The sequence below is a fragment of the Platalea leucorodia genome (genome assembly GCF_965183815.1).
Source record: "Platalea leucorodia genome assembly, chromosome: 4".
NCBI classification, from domain to species: domain Eukaryota; kingdom Metazoa; phylum Chordata; class Aves; order Pelecaniformes; family Threskiornithidae; genus Platalea; species Platalea leucorodia.
In genome coordinates, this window is record NC_138826.1 from 111924975 (window position 1) to 111942731 (window position 17757).

At 40.2% G+C, this 17757-nt stretch overlaps 1 protein-coding gene across 2 annotated transcripts; it reads right to left on the minus strand.

The window, feature by feature from the left end:
- Positions 1–1640: 1640 nt before the first annotated feature.
- On the minus strand, positions 1641–17509 carry DLD (dihydrolipoamide dehydrogenase). 2 transcript variants are annotated; one of them, XM_082310993.1, is made up of 14 exons: positions 17427–17509; positions 16280–16355; positions 15401–15480; positions 12247–12315; positions 9627–9696; positions 9136–9236; positions 8648–8791; positions 8381–8482; positions 7021–7211; positions 5442–5612; positions 4863–5052; positions 4331–4468; positions 2771–2860; positions 1641–2665 (listed from the first exon to the last, which is right to left on the minus strand). In XM_082310993.1, the coding sequence occupies exons 1-14, from the start codon at positions 17463–17465 to the stop codon at positions 2600–2602; spliced, it is 1527 nt and encodes a 508-aa protein (XP_082167119.1). In that variant the 5' UTR covers positions 17466–17509; the 3' UTR covers positions 1641–2599. The 2 variants fall into 2 exon arrangements, with proteins under 2 accessions (XP_082167119.1, XP_082167120.1); XM_082310994.1 differs by lacking the exon at positions 12247–12315.
- Positions 17510–17757: the final 248 nt, after the last annotated feature.

Below are 17757 nucleotides of genomic sequence, written 5' to 3' on the forward strand. Positions count from 1 at the left end.
CAGTGTCTGTACACAGACATTGCTCTCTAAGAACAGCTTGCACTTAAGAAAACGCAAATAAGGCTTTTTTCAAAGTGCAAGAGTAACATCCTCTTCACCATACTTTAGCTCAAAGTTATGTAGAACAGTGCACCTTCAGACAGTTGTACAGTACTGCACAAATTCAACATTCATCAGCTACACAAATGAGCATCTGAAACTGCAACATCCATTTACACATCCCGACTGCTAACTCTGACCTGAGGAATACATCTGCGTATATACTTTGACGAGCACCTTGACTAACGTCAGTGAAAGTTAGTCAGGACAACTATGGCAGCATATACCACCACCTAAGCAAGCTGAAGAGCAGTATGTTTAAATACATACTTACCCTTAAGCTCCACAGGTTACAAATGCTAGAGCAAAAAACCAAATCCATCACAGGAACCGATTACCATACCAGCATCATACACCATTTCACTGCCAGGATACTTCACAGCTGTTAATAATACAGTCTGCAAACTTCGCAACATGCAGACTTACCTGCCATCAGACCACTGACAGGTGGCTCAGTAGCTCATCTCGCTTTACGTTTACAAACACTCTTTGTACACTTGACTAGAAGAGGAATGACAGCGAGAGAAGTAACAATACGGTAACAATCTTAAGGCCTTGAATTTTATTTTTCAGCGTCTGGGACACTATAGTCTCCAGTATAACTTTAGTAGTATTCTTGATTATTTCCCTGACTTTCCAAACTTCATTTAACATGAACAAAATGAGATATGAGAATTTGTAACTGATGAACCTCAAGGCCAAACTGCAGTAAGGCTGGCACAAGTATTGAGGGAGGTGGGGGGAGCGGACACAAAGCTGCTTCTGAAAGAGCAGGGCTTCTAGGAAGAACTTGCAAAGCACCAGGCTAACACTTAATAGCATTTACCTGCAGCAGGTAGAAACGATTCCGAAATGCCTAGATCTATCGGAAGAATCGAGTTCTTCTTTCCTCGCTATTGTCTCACCTTTGCTTTTCCTTCAGCAACTTCCGAAATACCGAAAGCAGATCCACATTAATTCACTTACTTACCCTAATTCACAGATATGTTGGGTCATCTCATAGCCTGGTGATAACTTTAACGAGCTGTCATGGTTTAACCCCATCTACACTTAAAACAGGAGTTAAAAAAACCAAACAAACCAAAATGAAGAACAGTATCGCTGGTGTTTGTTGATTAACTGAGACCTTAATAAAATGGTAACATTGGCATATATTTCCATCACTCAGTGTGAATACTGGATCGCTACGTAAGAAGCAGCTCTAAAGAAAGGCAGGAGGATACAACCACCTTGTCCATACACAAAACCAAGTAGCTTTTGTACCATTTTCTGAGTGCACGTTTCTCACCTATCATGCCATTGGCATAATGAAAAAGGACATGCACAATACCAGCAGATACTAAGGTTTTCTTCAAGGCAGAAGAGCCTAGCAAAAAAAGAAAACTTAAAATGAGCTACTGGAATTGGGCACATTCCCTATACGCACTGGGGATATTCCAAAGATGCCGTTTGTTTGTGAGTTTCTTCATGTATTCGACAATCTAGATGCTAAAAGGAGTAACAGGGCCAATCGGCAAACAAAACCCAAGAGGACCCTCCAGCCACGTTAAATATTTATTAAGCTCTCTTGCTACAGAAGAGACGGAAAGAGAGCACAAAATAGAAAACAGAAGAAGAGAAGAAAGTGTGTCTTAATTGTGTGAAGAGCCAACACTGCAGCCCTTGTGTATGGAAGGTGCAGAATAACCCTCATGTCATAAGCACTTAATAGCAAGTGCTGCTTCGCTACCCAATTTTAGCGTTTCAAGTTTAAGAGAGTTGGACAACAGACGCTTTAAAACCAAAAAAAGATTAAGTAGCAGTAAGATTAATTTTTCTTCAGTCTTTCATTTCTCCATCAGCCCTCGATTTTTGCCCCGATGAGTTTTCAATATGAAAACATGATGTGTGGAGAATCACACGCACACAGAGTAATGTTCTCTTCAAAAAGTCAATATAGTTTTAATCAATCTATACGAGCCCCTCTTCCCCCAACATCCTAGCACTACCAGGTCAAAAGAAGGATTGGTACTTGTATGTAAGAAGTAGGTTAAATACTAAAGTTAATCCTTTCAGAAGGAAACACATGTTTTGTGCGGAAGTGACAGTGGCATTTTAAGTGCCAGCGGCATTATAAATGCCAGCATTCAACTGGTTTAGTCTATCACTACTTCAAATAAGAAAACACCAGGTATGCTGGACACTTATTTAGAGTTTTGACCAGCACACCTGATAATCCCATGCAGCAGCGAAATGTTTGGTTTTGAAAAAGAGAAGAGTTCTGTCAGGCTGTTTTTCTGCAACATTCATCATGTAAATAAACATGTAATTTTAAGTATTTAATTTACAGAAACTGGATAATTCCACTTGTTCCAAACTCTACTTGCTTAAATATTTCATGTTTTAAAATGAAGAGATTCACTTAATTCAGTCCTAAAATCCTCAGACGCAGCCTTCCGTAAGGGCCCACAGTCCATTTTCAGAGATGTACTATACACGTACAAAGATCTGCTCTTTCATTTCAGAAGTTGATAGCTTTGCCAAAAGATGCTGCTAGGTTTGCTTCCCTGAAGGCTTCTGACACTGTCTGTAGAGAGCAAACACAAAAAGGGACAAGTTGTTAATAGTTACATGCAATTATAGCATGTCTGTGGAACCCTGGTGTTCCACAGTCCGTTCAGAAAAAACTTACTGGATGGGCATGGCAAACTCTGGCTACATCTTCGCATGATGCTCCATATTCCATAGCAAGGGCAGCTTCGTTAACCATTTCGCCAGCACCCTGTAAATTAATGGTATTTGTAATTAGCACAAGTCTTCATGCAGTTGTCCGGGTTCTCCTGAATCACTAACAGCTTGTAAATAAGCATCTTTTGCTAAAAAAGAAAAGTTGTATTGTAACTACCACTTCAGCTGTGTTCTAATATAAGTCATAAGTACTTAATCTGTTTGGTGACGGTGCTCAAGCCTAGTGTAAATCTAAACATAGTTCTTAATGAGAGTATTTGTTCTCTCATTACTGAGAGTGGTGCAAAATCTGGGCGTTTTTCCACTACAAGATACTGGTCAGATAATACCCACATTCTCAAAGCTACAGTGTACATTATCACTGCTGAAACCTCCCCAAAACTTCAGTGCCCTCCTGGAAAGTTAATAGATGATAACTAGATAAACAAAAGCTTGTTACCACATCTGCACCCTCATTTTTATTTGTTGTATTTATGTGTATTTACTTAGAGAACACTGCTTTGAAGAGCCAAAAATAGTGAAGTGTCCTGTTACATTTTTAGCATTCAGATCCACAATCATAACATTTTCCCCCAGCCCCTTCCCAATGAAGAAAATTAGTCTGTCTCACACTGATAAGCCTAAGTTGTGCTTCCTTTAAGGCATGTTGTTTTTTAAATGACTGGCATTGTGAGAGAAAATAACTAGCATAACGCCTTATTATGTATTCCTATCAGAAGTGATGAGAATTGGATTCAGAAACAAAAAGCCTATCCACTAGTGTTGACAGTATATCCATTCACAGGAATAAAATTTCCTTTCCAGGAAAATGGAGAGCAGTTTTAGTCTTTCTCTTGAAGAAAGCTGTATACAGAGATGCACGGAAGTGTTTCTGCATACATCTTTAGGAAAAAAAAAAGATTATTCAAAGCTAAGAAACAAAAGAGAGAGAGAAAAGGGTCTAACTTTGGAATGTGAGGGACAGCGGAAAATTATACTTTTCCCAAATCGAACTTTCTGATTTCTCACCTTTACAAAGGATTTTTAATCAAAGTTCTGTAAGTTACTGACCCCAGATTTGATGACTGCAGCATAAGGTTACTAGCTTTGCTGAAGTCTGAAGTTCAGAGAGGGGGAAAAAAAAGAAAACACGAATGAAAAAGCCAGTCTGTTCAGCTCCCTCAACTTCCAGAACTTGAGTCAACAATTTCTGCTGTTCTCTTGAGTACTTGGCAGTACTCTTAAGAAAAAAAAAAAAAAACAAACCAAAAAACTAGTCAGAAAAACCAATTAACCCTAGCAATTCTAGGGAAAAAAAAATGCTGGGCCTTACACCAAAGTAAGAGAACAGTGGGAAGGAGGGCAGGGCTGCAGAAGAGAGCAATAAATAAAAATTACTATGGTAGACTCAAATCTTCCTTCTTTTTATAAGCACCACTTCTCCTAACTTGACAACTACTTTGCAACTGTGCAACAGTAAAAGACCTTACAAGGCCAAGACAGCAGCACAATTTACAATACTTACTGCGCCTAAAATGTGAGCACCCAACATCCTGTCTGTTGATTTTTGACTAAGTATCTTCACCATGCCATCTGTGTCAGCATTTGTCTTTGCTCTACTGTTCGCAGCAAATGGAAATTTCCCAATTTTGTATTCTATACCCTACAAAATAGATGTGTTACTGAGTTAATGACCAACAAGAACAATGTAACCATACTGACAATTTGATAAGTACAAGAACAGAAGCAATACAAAAATAAAAGACATATAAGACACACAGAGCAATGCATAAGAACACCCACCAAAAGCGGTATAAGGGGTATTAAAAAAAAGATTAATTAGCAAATGAACAATATTAACTTCACAGAATAGAAGTCATTACAGAGAACTGTGATCCTTGGGAGAGTGGCGTGCAGGAGGGAATCATTCAATCATACACCCTAAGCAATAAATTCAGATGCAGGAATTTTCCTGGAAAAAGTAGCTAGATAAACTACTAGACAATGAAACCGCACCCAAGATGGAAAAACAATTTTGAAAAGAAAAGAAACAGTACCTCTTCTTTCAGCTGTTCTTCTGATTTGCCAACCCAGGCCACTTCAGGGTGAGTGTATATCACAGAGGGTACGCAGTTATAGTCAATGTGAACAGCTCCCCCAGCCATCCCTTCTACGCAAAGAATGCCTTCATCCTCAGCTTTGTGGGCCAGCATAGGTCCGGCAACTACATCACCAATAGCATAGATGCTATCAGACCAATGAAACAGAATGAGACACCGTTTAAAAACATCCTAGCACACCTAGGCTACCTTATATAATCGTCAGTTTGAAACATGTTACTGAAAACTCTAATCAAAACCGATTAAAATACTACATTTCAAAAGAAATACAAAGTATAAAAGAGCAGTTTCCAAAGAATGACCACACTTCAGGAAGTACTAGTGACTTTTAAATTACAAGACTTCAAAGGTTGACTAAAAATCTTTAGTTCCTGAAATAAACAGAAATCTTGAGTTTTCCTTTCAGAAAAGAAAACTATATTCTGCAATTAAAAACAAAAGAAGTGCTTTAATAGGTTAAACTTTAAAAAAAAAAGTTCTGCTTAAAGAAAGTAAAAAATATTTAGTCTTACTTACTTTGGAATTTTGGTTTGGAATCTGTTATTGACTGGGATTCTCCCTCTCTTATCAAGTTCAATTCCAATATCCTCAAGACCTAGATTTTTTGTAAAAGGACGTCTACCGATGCAAACTAGGAGCACATCACAAGTTATTACTTCTGCCTTGCCACCAGCAGCAGCTTCAACACTATAGAAAAATAAGTAGCAAAAACGCTAAGCTGTAAACTTTCAGCATTGTATTTCTCTGATCAGTAACTAATATGATTCAGATGGCGACCTACTGGCTGAATCTGGCATCCAAAACACTTGCATTCAGCCTGCCCCACGCTTCTTCCTTGCAAGAGTTGAGAAGACGGAGGAAGGGACAATAACTCTTACTACATTTGTTGACAACTCTTAGATATATCCGCTATATATATCCACCCAGAGGGTATATATCCACTAGCAAGTAGGATGACCTGATAGGATCAAATCTGTACAGCAAAATAATTGGTGCTCAGTACTTGACATCCGAACTATATACACTTTGGGGTGGGGTAGGGCCATGTATTCTGAGCAAGCTTTCTTCTGGCCCCAGAACCAAACAGCTGGTAGCAGCTGCCCCCCATCAAGTGCATCCCTCAAGTGCATCTTTGTGTTTAACTGCACCCAGAACAAGTTCAGTTCACGTGTTCTGAGGGCACTAGAACCAAAGCATGGTCAGCGAGGATAAATAGGGAGTGTGTTTCAAAAGCATACTCCTGAACCAAAATGAAACTCTAGATGTAGAAACAGACTACATGAGAGATCCAGCCAGCATCAGCGTGGCACATAAAGAAGCCCAAATCTAGGACCTTTACAATGGTGAAGGACAGACTATCCCGAGGTATGGCGATACAGCAAATACAAGTCACCATATTAAGATTCCACTGAAAAAAACATTTAAGCTTACTTTTGTTAAGTAACACTAAGCATTTTCTTAAAACTCAAACTACAATTTCTGCATAAAGAATACGTTAACAAGAAAAAGAACAGAAGTAGTGTATACATATGGACTTTTATGAAGCAAGTTTTTTTTATATGTTTCTATATCAGCTGTTCATCTATAAGTCTTCAAAGAGCTTGAGCGTGGCCATTAAAAGACACTCTGGGATAGTTTCATTTATTTCTGCTCAAAAGCAATAAAATCTCTGCCACGCTTATTCTGAAACAGGAGGAGGTATGGACAAAATAACCCTTCCGGTAAACAGCCAAGAATTAACGGCTTGAAAATGACTGTATGAACAATCATGATATTTATGTTTATTATATGATTAGAGTTCTGTTTTCATTACTGATCTCACTATAACAACATTGGTTTTACACTAGCATGCCTTCAGCTCAAGTCAACAGAACCTCTCCTGTATAAGCAATCCAGGACTCAATAAACCCAAAATTATGAGCTCTTTAAGTTACAATACAGGATAAAAACTGAATTTCACTAAAGAATTAAGTTTCATCCTAAATGCATTTTTTCCTGTTTAAAAAAGAATATCTGACTGTATTTTTACATAGGTTTGATGGATTGGGAGAAAAAATATACATGGCATTCCTTTAGTTTTATATTAAACACTTACGCTACATCAATTTTCCCATCTGGTTTCTTGGTAGCACCAGTAACTTTGGTGTTCAGTTTAAACTTAAGTCCCTGTTTCTGAAGAATACGCTGGAAGTTTTTAGAGATCTCCATGTCAATTCCCATTCCACCAACATGGCCCATGAACTCAACAGCTGTCACATCTGCACCAAGGCGCTGCCAAACTGAACCCTGCAGTCACAATAATATAGGTAAAGAGTTTTTGAAAAGCAAACTTTGGATTTCTTTACTCTAAATATTTACCACAGACTGTAAACTTTTCAAAAGCAGGACAACACATAACAGCAAACTGATCCGTTTTTACAAATGTTACAGCGTGGAATAAAACAAGTCCAACTTTCCCCAGCCTTTTCACAAAAAAATGGATTTATCACTGCTTGTTTGCATACCCAAAACTTCAGTGATTGAATTAATGGAATTAAGCTTTTAAAGAAATAGCTAATAAAATAATTAAGTATAAATTAGGTATGTTTTAGGTTATAGGTATAGAAAAATTCAAAATCAAAGAAGCTGAATGTAGCTCAGAAAATCCAAAGGAAATTGCTTGTGGTGTTCTAATACCACTACAAATTAAATCAAAACAATACCACATTAAGGAAATTTTATGCAATAAAAGGGAACCACTGCTGCTTCTGTATGTATATGTAACCATAACCACTACCACCAGCTTCACCAACAAAACCCATATACACCCTATTTACCTGCAGTTATCCACATCCATCCAACACAGTATTTCACTGTGCTTACTCTTTCCTTGCTTAATGGTCAGCAGGCTAAGCAACCACTAAGCAGATGTGCACATTTCCAAGCAGTTGCAAGACCAGCAAATATACATTCTTTTTTGAACTACATAGGTATGAGGCAAAAGGATTCAGACCAAGATGAACTACAAAGTCTCCGCTCCTTTGGTTGTTAGACAGAATGTGTACAATCGTATCACATAAAAATTTATTGGGATAAACTGCTACACACAAGAATTTATCCTGGCTTAAAATGAACTTCTCTTAATAAAAGGAAGTTTTCTCATCTATACATAGGGCAGGTACAAAACTCAGCAAAAGTTAAGCCCCTGCAAAAGAAAACTATATGTGAGGCCCTGTATGTTCCTCTCTCACTTCTCTGCTCAGCTAACCAGCTGCAGGAGTACTGATCCTACAAACACTTATCCCAGCTTTGCTGGTAGAAAAGGGAGCTAGCAAGCTATGAAGCCTAAACAGTTTCATTACAACTCATTCAACCAAACATCAGTCAAATCACAGCAACACGATCAAATCTAACACCAAAAAGAACACTCTCTTCCTTTGTAAATTAAATGCCAAGTAGTTTAAACACCCGCTCACCAGTTCCACACCAATGACTCCTGCACCAATGACAACCATCTTTTCAGGAACTTTTTTCAGTGACAGCGCACCAGTGGATGACACGATATTATCTTCATCAATCTAATGACAAAGAAATCCACAAAGGGACATTTACAATCTCTTTTATACATTATATATAAAGCACACAGAAGTTGAAGTGCAATCATATGCAAAAAATTACTACACATTAAATTACGTGGATACTACACATTGAAAAACAGTACCATTAAGATTTCAAATACATACAGTAATTCCGGGGAAGGGAGCAACTTCTGAGCCTGTGGCTATAAGTATGTTCTTTGTATTGATAACTTGTGTGCTGCCATCTTCTTTGGTTGCAGTGACTTGGTTTTTGCCAGTTATTTTTCCAAACCCAGATACATGTACAACCTTTAGTAATCAGAACACAGTAACTTCAGATTCAAATTACTTATATAAGTGATGCTACATTTAATCTAAATCTCACTAATGCTTTAGAGAAGCTGCTAACACGTACCTTTGCATTACCATCTCGTACAAATCACAAAGTAACTGTATACTATTATTTTAAGTAGATTAAGAACAGAGGAACCGTTCATTTAAAAATTTCCCAGAAGAGAAGCATTCAAATTCTGCCCTTGCCGAGTCAGTCACTCAAATTAAGTTATGTGGCAAAAATATGAAAATGTAAAAAGCAACAAATTCAGATCAGAAAAAAAATCATGGGTATACCTCAGTATATAATCCAAACTAACCTTGTTTTGTTTAAATAAATGAGCAATTCCACCTGTTAAGGCCTTCACTGCACCACTCTTCTGTTCCATCATCTTCTCTAGATTCAAACGGATTCCTGTAACTAAGGTTAAAAAAAAAAACTTCTGTCAAGCATTGCAATGGTTTTATTTAAAGGAGCTAACCTAAACACAATGAACAGCTCTGACACAGTAAGATGTGTTGAATGGACCTACTAAACGCCAAAGGTTACATTCAACAACTGCTATGTTAAAAAGCAGTATTACACTTTTCAAATATAATTTATCTATCCAGGATTCAGGGTTCAAGGAGCAGACACACGTCCCTAACCCTCCAATTGACAGATAAAGGATGTTATTTATAAGTCTAAAAAGTTTTCTGACCAGAAAACCATAGCAGTCAGATTTGCATGATTAAATTTGCTCGTTGATGGAAAGCGTTGATGGAAAGCATTGATGTTAACAGGCACTGACAAGTTGCTCTTCACACTCACTTTCGATTCCTCTATTAGCAAAATCTTTTCCATGGGCCAAGTGATACAGATGCGAGTTGTTCAGCAAGGCCTAAAGTACACACACAGAAATGTGAATTGGGAGTTGTTCAGCAAGGCCTAAAGTACACACACAGAAATGTGAATTGAGACACGCATTTGCAATTGAATTATTTATTTCTTATATAATGAGAAAAAAAATCTGATGTTATTTGCAAAACATTCTATTAAGTCTGACATGTACGTATTTAAAAAAGGTGTATTTCAAACACAGAAATTGTACACAGTAGCTCTTACTGAAGTGTTTCATAAAGTTACATATTTAACATAAACATAGAAAATAGTTCAATCCACATCTATCCTTTTTGCTCATTTCAGCAAAGAAATTGGGAATGACTCCAGGATGATTAAAAAAAATAGGAACAAATTAAGTAGAGGAAAGAAAGATTATTCTGACTGACTCACAGGAGAATTTCCTTATTACCTCAGACAAGAGATCACTTGTGAACAAAAAGAGGATACAGAAAAACTGGATGAAGAAAATATATACTGAAATACCTGTTAAAATTTTAGCCCATGTAGACATATGTGAGTTAAATTTTATAGTTCAGGAGTTGTGCTAAAGTTACTACAACTGCATAACTAGTTGAGCTGAAGGTAGATAGATGGCTTAGAGCTAGCTCAGGTCACTGGACATTCAGAATTCAAAATTAGAATAGTTTTTATAATGATATTTATAAATCAGCAGCTTGAAATGCAGAACATCTAGAACTGTATTTCTACTAGAAACAGCAATACAGTTAGGGAGGGATCTTGGTAAGAAAAATGATGTTTGGGATGGCTATAGTGAAAGACATGAAATTACCAGTATCTTTTCAAGGACAACAGCACAAGTCTGCACAGACTGAAAGCAGGACAGTAAAACATTCAAAGCACATTTTGAGATACCTGCCTTATATACACATGCTTGAGTGAAACTAATACTGTCAGAATAAGATAATTCCATTTTTATGAGTAAGTCTTATCAACTCTCACTCTTTAAAATTCATTTGCCCATTTCACATAACTGTCACAACCCTGAATCTGTAACATCCAAAATTATTGAAGACACAGCCACAACTTAAGACTTTAGCAATTAAAAAAGAAAAGAATTCCACGCCCAATGTATAATTTTGGGTGGCTTTTTGGAAAGGCATTTTCAAATAGTTTGTTATTGCCAGCGTGTACGCAGCCTATGTATCCACTTCTTAAGAAATTTATTGCCACTCAAAAAAAATTCTGGATAGCATTCGAGTTTAGCCATGGGTTCAGAAGTATTTTCTTAAGAACTTCAAAGGATTAAAAAAAAAAAACAAACCCAAAACAAAAAGGACTCAAGAAGAAAAGTTAGTTAAATAGATCCTAGCAGAGTTCCAAACTTTCAAAGTAAGACTGTGTTGATCTACATCTCATTTTTTATTTTTTCCTCAGCATATTAAGATACTCTGAACTTCATTATAACTATTAGTAAAGTGGTTAGAAATATTAATATATCATTTAAAAAACTTTGTATTTATACTGTATTTTCTCCTACCATGCTAATGGAACCTCTCTGAGCAAACAGATTAGAAACAGCAATACAGTTAAGAGGGATCTTGGTGAGAAAATTGTGTCTGTTACTACAGGCATTACAAACCTGGCATTACCAGTGTCTTCCTTCACCTGCTGCGTGCTAATGAGGCAGACTCATTAGCACCCAGCTAGACAGGCTACATTAGACTAATAAGGCTATCTAGCAATAGCACAGTTCTTACAAGGCCCTAGTTCTGAAATTACTTAAAACTGGACTGACAACATCAAATACTAGGTTCTTCTGAACTACTTCTTGCTTCTCCTTTCTTTCAGATAGTATGCCTTGTACTCTCCCTTTTCTCTCCCTACCTGCACTACTCCACACAAGCACTACCAGCTCCACTCTCCACACCATCTTTTGGGGCTGGTGAGAATACTATTTTAGGTTAGAGTAATATTTCAAAAGCTAATCAACTAGGCTTTTACTACAGTCAATGGAGAGAGACAGCTATCTTCAGAGCACGGTGCATCCAACCAAAACCAGAGTTCATGATTTTTTCAGGGGTGCCCCTCTCCCCCTAATTTAGATTTACTTTCTCTACCCCTAGTGACATAGTTTAGCATTCCTTTAACAAGAACATAATCTTGGACAAAACTACAGGTTTATTTTGACCAAATTGATATGAGGCAATCAAGAACTTCACATGGTAGACTACAAGAAGTACAACCATCTGAAACAGTTAACGCTGTAGTCAGTTACTGGTTCCAACACAGACTCAACAGCTCATCAGAGTGAGAAGACACATCTGTATGCACCTCTGGTTTTCATTCTCTTCCTCTCTTTCTTTTGGGAAAGCCCATAAAACAGAGTTTGCAAACAAAACATTTCCCTTGAGCAAATAAAATTTTAACCCTTTGTGTTACTTATTTGGATCCTCAGCTTACTTGGATTGCAATTTCAATTTTTAAAGAAAGTACGTCAATCTTGGAGAAAGATTAAGGAGAGTTTCTCAAGTGATACATATAATATCTGTTAGTTTTAATGAAGTTATGACAAACTATGTACACTTACCTTGGATGGAATACATCCAACATTCAAACAGGTTCCACCTAAGGTTTCATTTTTTTCTACACAGACGGTCTGAGGGAGAATGGGGGGGGAAAAAGAACTTTTTAGCAATACTATGCAGCCATTGCCTTACAGGGTGTCTGACAAATTAGAACTGATGACAAAGACCAGGCATTTACCTAATAACTCTTCCTCTACAAGTGTCTCATTAATTTCATTCCTAGATTTATTTTGTGGCTCAGATTTCCCCTCCCTCTTTTTTCCTAATTTGAAAACCACAAAATGGCTCTTTGCAACAAAATTCTCTACCAGGAGAGCGCCACATTCCCCACTGCACCAATTATACTTCCATACAAGTTTAAGTGCTCTTGTTCTGCTTCAAAAATCCACAGTTGCCTCACTTAAACACAACACTCAGTTCTGTGAAAGATGTTCCCCTTACAATTAAAAACCTGCAAAAAGTAAAAAACGTAAATCATGCAAAAGATTCCTAAAAACAAGTAATCGCAAGCAAACAACAGACAAATGAACGAATATGTTAAAATTGCATGAAGTCATCTTTTCTTAAAAAACAAAACGCCCAAACCACAAACATTTCCCTCTCTAAACACACTATCCTGCAAGACCCATTGCTATAAAGTTGTGCCAATATCTATAAAGAAAGAATAAAAATCAAGTAAAGCAAAGCCAAGCAAAAATAAGGTCAATACCAACAAGGATGGAAAATATTTCATCTCCTTCTCATCAACCTGCCAACATCAAAGTGTGCAAAGGAAAAAAAACAACTGACAAAACTTCAAGTAAAAACAGATCACTTGGGTGGGAAGAGAGTATCGTAAACCTTTTTTACACAAGCAAAAGAACTGGCATCTTTTTTGCAACGTGCACACATGTTCAAAATAATAGTTCCTTGGTTTATACTCTAAGAGCTCCAATCTGCTGACAGAAGCGACTACCCAGGGAAAGTCTTTCATCATTTCTTTTAAATTGCTGCTTTTGTGCTACAGTAGAGGTGATGGTAACTTGAAGAGCAGGATTCACCGTATCAAATCACAGAAACACATTGAGACATGCTGAGCCCCTATCTACCCTTCCTCCTGTTTTAAGCACATGAATGCATGAAAAATGATCCAAAGGCTTTAAAAGCTGCACTATGGATCAAAGAGCAGCAGACTGCTCCTACCTTTACCTGATAAGGAGGTTCTGCCTCATCTGCTTTACATCAACTTCAGCGACAAGGCCAAGCAAAGCTGTTGAAAAGCCAAAGCCCAGACAACATTGTCGGCAATACCGTGGGATGTTGTGGTGGTGATACAAGGACTTAACGCTTGTGCTAGCACACACAGCACTAAAATTGAAGGTTAAAGTTCCGTAGTTCAGTAGAGCACACTCAGGTTCTTTCATGAATGGTGTCACTATAGAATCTATCTTTTTGCCCGTCTCACAAAAACATCTCCTTACATTCCTCAAGGACAGCATAAACATTCTTCATGTTTATTCAATGCTACAGGTGACACATGCAAGCACATCCAAATATTTTGCCCACTCTGACTAGCTGTAAAGCAGTGTAACAAAATTATTTTTTGCCATGATGAAAAACAGCATCAGGGGCACTTTTCAACCTCCTTGTATATGCTATCCTATTTTTAATCACTGATATGAAGGACCTGAGGACAGCGTCGCTCCAAGAAAAGCGGCATATAGCCACAAAAAATAGCTTTAGAATAAACAAACATGAACTTATACGGCAGAAGGCCTCAATCTCAATTAAAACCTGTAGCACTGAGCACCTTTTTTCTCAGGTACTAGTAGCTTGGTAACAACATACATCTAAAAGCAAGAGTATTTATTAAGACAAAAAAAAAAAATCATTCACGAACATGGATAAAGACAACTCAATTATCTGCACTAGGTCACAGGCAGATGTAAAACTTCATAATGGAATCTCAAACGTACAGTTACACATTAGAAGGCTGAAAGATACTCAGAGAGACATCAGTGAAACCCAGCTGGGGGAGCCATGAGGGACAACACTCAGAATTACAGAAAAGTTTAGGTTGAAGGGACCTTCTCTGGAGGCCATCTAGTCAAACCTCCTGCTCCAAACACAGTCAACATCAAAGATACAGCAGGTGGCTCAGGGCCTTGTACAGCCAAGTTCTGACAATATCCAAGGGTGAAGACTACTGAGCTATCTGGGCCCCCGTTCCAGTGTTTCGCTGGAATGTCATTCATCAACAGGAGTTCCTGTCCTTACCAGGTGGTAGAATCAACTCCTTTTTGTCATGAAGTCCAAATGTCATAATTCAGAAGCATTGGGACATATCAGCCAGCAGGCACACACTCAAGACTGCTAGCACCACCTTCTCAGATTTCAAAATAATTAAGAGAATAACAACACAGTGCCAAAAGAATAAGTTGGCCTCATATTAAGGAGTGAGGGTAAAAAAATATCCTGATGAAGTCACACTCCGTATTTTCTTAAGTTTAGAAAATCTGAAATGCATTATGCACGTATAATTCTCACAATACTCAATTAAATGGCACATTATTAGTACAAATCAGATAAAAGTTGCATCTTTCAAATCAAAGACAACAGGCAGAACAACAGAGATGAACATAAATAAATATAAGTCAGATACTATAGTATTTCTACAGATATATTTTTGCCTCTAAAGTTCTCACGTGGCAATGGAATTCCTCTACTCACATTCAAAAACCACATCAGTTGAATACTGTTTCTTCCTCTTTTGAGTTCCCTCAGTCTGTTCTTCAGGACAGTTTTTCAGTGGCCTTTTTGTCACTGTCTCATTTCCCTCCCTCCCTGCCTTTTCTTTGTTGGGAGAAAAATTCCTTCCTAGTATTCTTTTCCCACCTTCTCTTCCACAAGAGCATAAGCCCACCTCAATTATCGCTTCCAATCAAAAGCAAGCTGTCCTGAGCAGCTTTGTCAGTAGCCTAGCAGGGCTATAGACAGCAATACCTTCAACATCTCCATTTCAACTTCTGTATCATCTAGGTAAGCAAGGTAAAGAAAGATTATCGACATGTAACAGCATCTGGTGGCCCAAGGTGTGACAGAATTCCAGTATCACACAAACATCTTCCAAGTTCACCTGGATGAATATTCTGCTACCTGAGCGAGGTCTCATCTTACCTTAAATCCAAGCTGAGCTGCTTTGATAGCAGCAACATACCCTCCAGGACCAGAGCCAATAACTGTGACATCGGCATCAACTGAAATACAGAACATTTGAGTTATTTTTGTTTCCGCAATTAACTTTTTACTGGAGGAATACCAGTTTATCATTTCTGAAATAATTCACATTTGAAAATATATTTTTTTAAAAAAGCAAAATAGCTATTAAAAATGATGCAACTTAATAAACTAGGTTTAGACAAGTAAATTACACCTCACATCTGAGAGTAACTTTCTGGACAAAAGGAAAGGTTGTGTGGAGGTATTCACTCTGCAATAAAAACCACCAGTCTTAAATTTTACAGGGAAAATAACATAAAATGAAAGGAGGCAACTGAATTCTGTCTGACCCATCCACCTGCTATGAATCCTTTAAGAACTTAACCCAAGATGTCTGGATAGTTTACTATAACATTTTTCCAACACAGCTTCTATTGGTGTTTAGTGCAAAAGATAAATGCTTACTGAATGCCATAAAATCAGTAATTTATAAAGGAGAAAATATGGCTGAAATAGATATCTATGCAACCTCTATCGATTATGCACACAGCAGACGCTATGAACTTTGTACCTAATTAATCTCTCATAACCATAATCTCCTTTGGAATATTAATTACCACCACTGTTCTTACGTTATATAAAGTTCAACTTCCATTTATAGCTTTAGCTTGATATCAAATAGGGCAAATAAGCCACTATTTTTCATCTAAATCTCCATGCTGACATGGATTCCCCTGTCACCTGGAAGACCGATTTCTGAGTTTGAAGCACTGCTTTGGTTTTTTGGGGGGTTTGGGTTGGTTTTTTTGTCCAAAGAAATTCTTCACAATTAATTACCTTGATCAGCATAGGTCCTTTGTGACACTGCACAAATTCCCTGGAGACCATGATGAATTCTATCAAAATGGCTTCTCTAAAAAGGGAAAAAAACCCTTAATTTTAGAAGCTGAAGTCTACCCTTGAAGAAAAATAAGCATTCAACCACACACAGACGAACACGCGGTTACAGTCACCAGTTAACCAAAATGGGAACAACGTGACTGAAGTGGACACGGAGGGCACCGACTGGAACAAGAGGTAGAAGTCACTCTGCCATTTACCTGGGCTGCAACCTCAGCCGACCATCACACCCGTTTTCACGTCAGCCTCGCCTAAGCTGCCTCTAACTATGCAAACTTTCAGCCCTTCACACGGGACTCTCACACCGCTTAATGACATGAATTAGACACCCACAGGTGTCTATGAAGAATCTTGTTGTTCCATCGCCATCCCCTTCGGCCACTTCCTCGGAGGTGTTCTGAGGAACAGGCAACACCTCGGAGGCGGTTCTGGAGGGCAAGATTTTTTAATGGCAATGGGACAGCACCGTTGCTACGAGCACCTCGGGGGCCGATCATGCTGTAACTGGAGCAGAGGAAGCTCCTTTTCAGCGCTTCCGAAGCCCTCACCGCTCCCCAAGAGGCGGGAAGCGGCCCTCTGACAGCCGGCGGCTCCCACAGCCGCAGCGGCCCTCCCTCCCGGCGCGGCCCGGCGATCCCTCCGGCTGAAGGCCCCTGCGGGCCGGGGCTCCCCTCCTCCGCTCTCGGGAGGGCCGACAGCCGGCAAATCACACGGCGGCAGGGACGAGGCCCCGGGCCCACCCCTCCCGGGCCGCCGTGACGCCCGCCCGGGGCCAGGCGACACCGCGGGCACGCTGTCACCGAGGCCGAGCCCAGGCCGCCCCGGGCGAGGAGCGGCTCCCCTGCCCCGCGAAGGAGGCGAAAGGAGAGAAGGGAGGGAAGAGCAGCCAAGCCCCGCGGCCGCCAGCCGCCGCGCCCGCCCCAGGGCGCCTGCTCCGGCTCCGCCCGCCCTCACGCCCGCTCCCGGCGAAGGGTGGGGGGGCGTGAGGAGAGCCCAGGCCCGAGCTCCCAGGCGCGGCGCGGCTGGCGCGGCTCCCCCCGCCCGCCCCCCCCCGCGGCAGTGCCGTCCCCGGCCCGGGCCGTACCCGCGCGAGGGCGCAGGAGACGCGTCCCCAGCGCTGCATCGCCGCCGCCGCCGGCCCGCGCCCGCCGCCGCCGCTCCAAGGACTCCGCGGACTCGCGCAGGCGCGGCGCGGCGGGAGGGAGGGAGGGAGGGAGGGAGGGGGAGCGGCGCGGGGAGCGGGCGCCGCCGCGCCACGACGCCCCCTGGCGGAGGCGGCCGCCCGGCACGGCGCTGCGCGCGGCGCCCGGGGGCGGGGCCGGGGCGGGCGGGGCGGGGCCATGCAGATGAGCCTCTTAAAGCGGCAGGGCGCTCCCGGGCCGGCCGCCCCGCCGGTGGCAGCCGCGCCCGGCACT

What these genes read in the sequence shown, in the direction of transcription:
- DLD (XM_082310993.1), bottom strand. Translation starts at nt 17,465, where the DNA reads ATGCAGCGCTGGGGACGCGTCTCCTGCGCCCTCGCGCGG. An exon ending in TTGGATGTATTCCATCCAAG is followed by an intron (nt 9,697 to 12,246) that starts GTAAGTGTACAT and finishes TGTGTACTTTAG; the next exon opens with GCCTTGCTGAACAACTCGCA. An exon ending in GAGTCATTGGTGTGGAACTG is followed by an intron (nt 7,212 to 8,380) that starts GTGAGCGGGTGT and finishes TTGTGACTGCAG; the next exon opens with GGTTCAGTTTGGCAGCGCCT.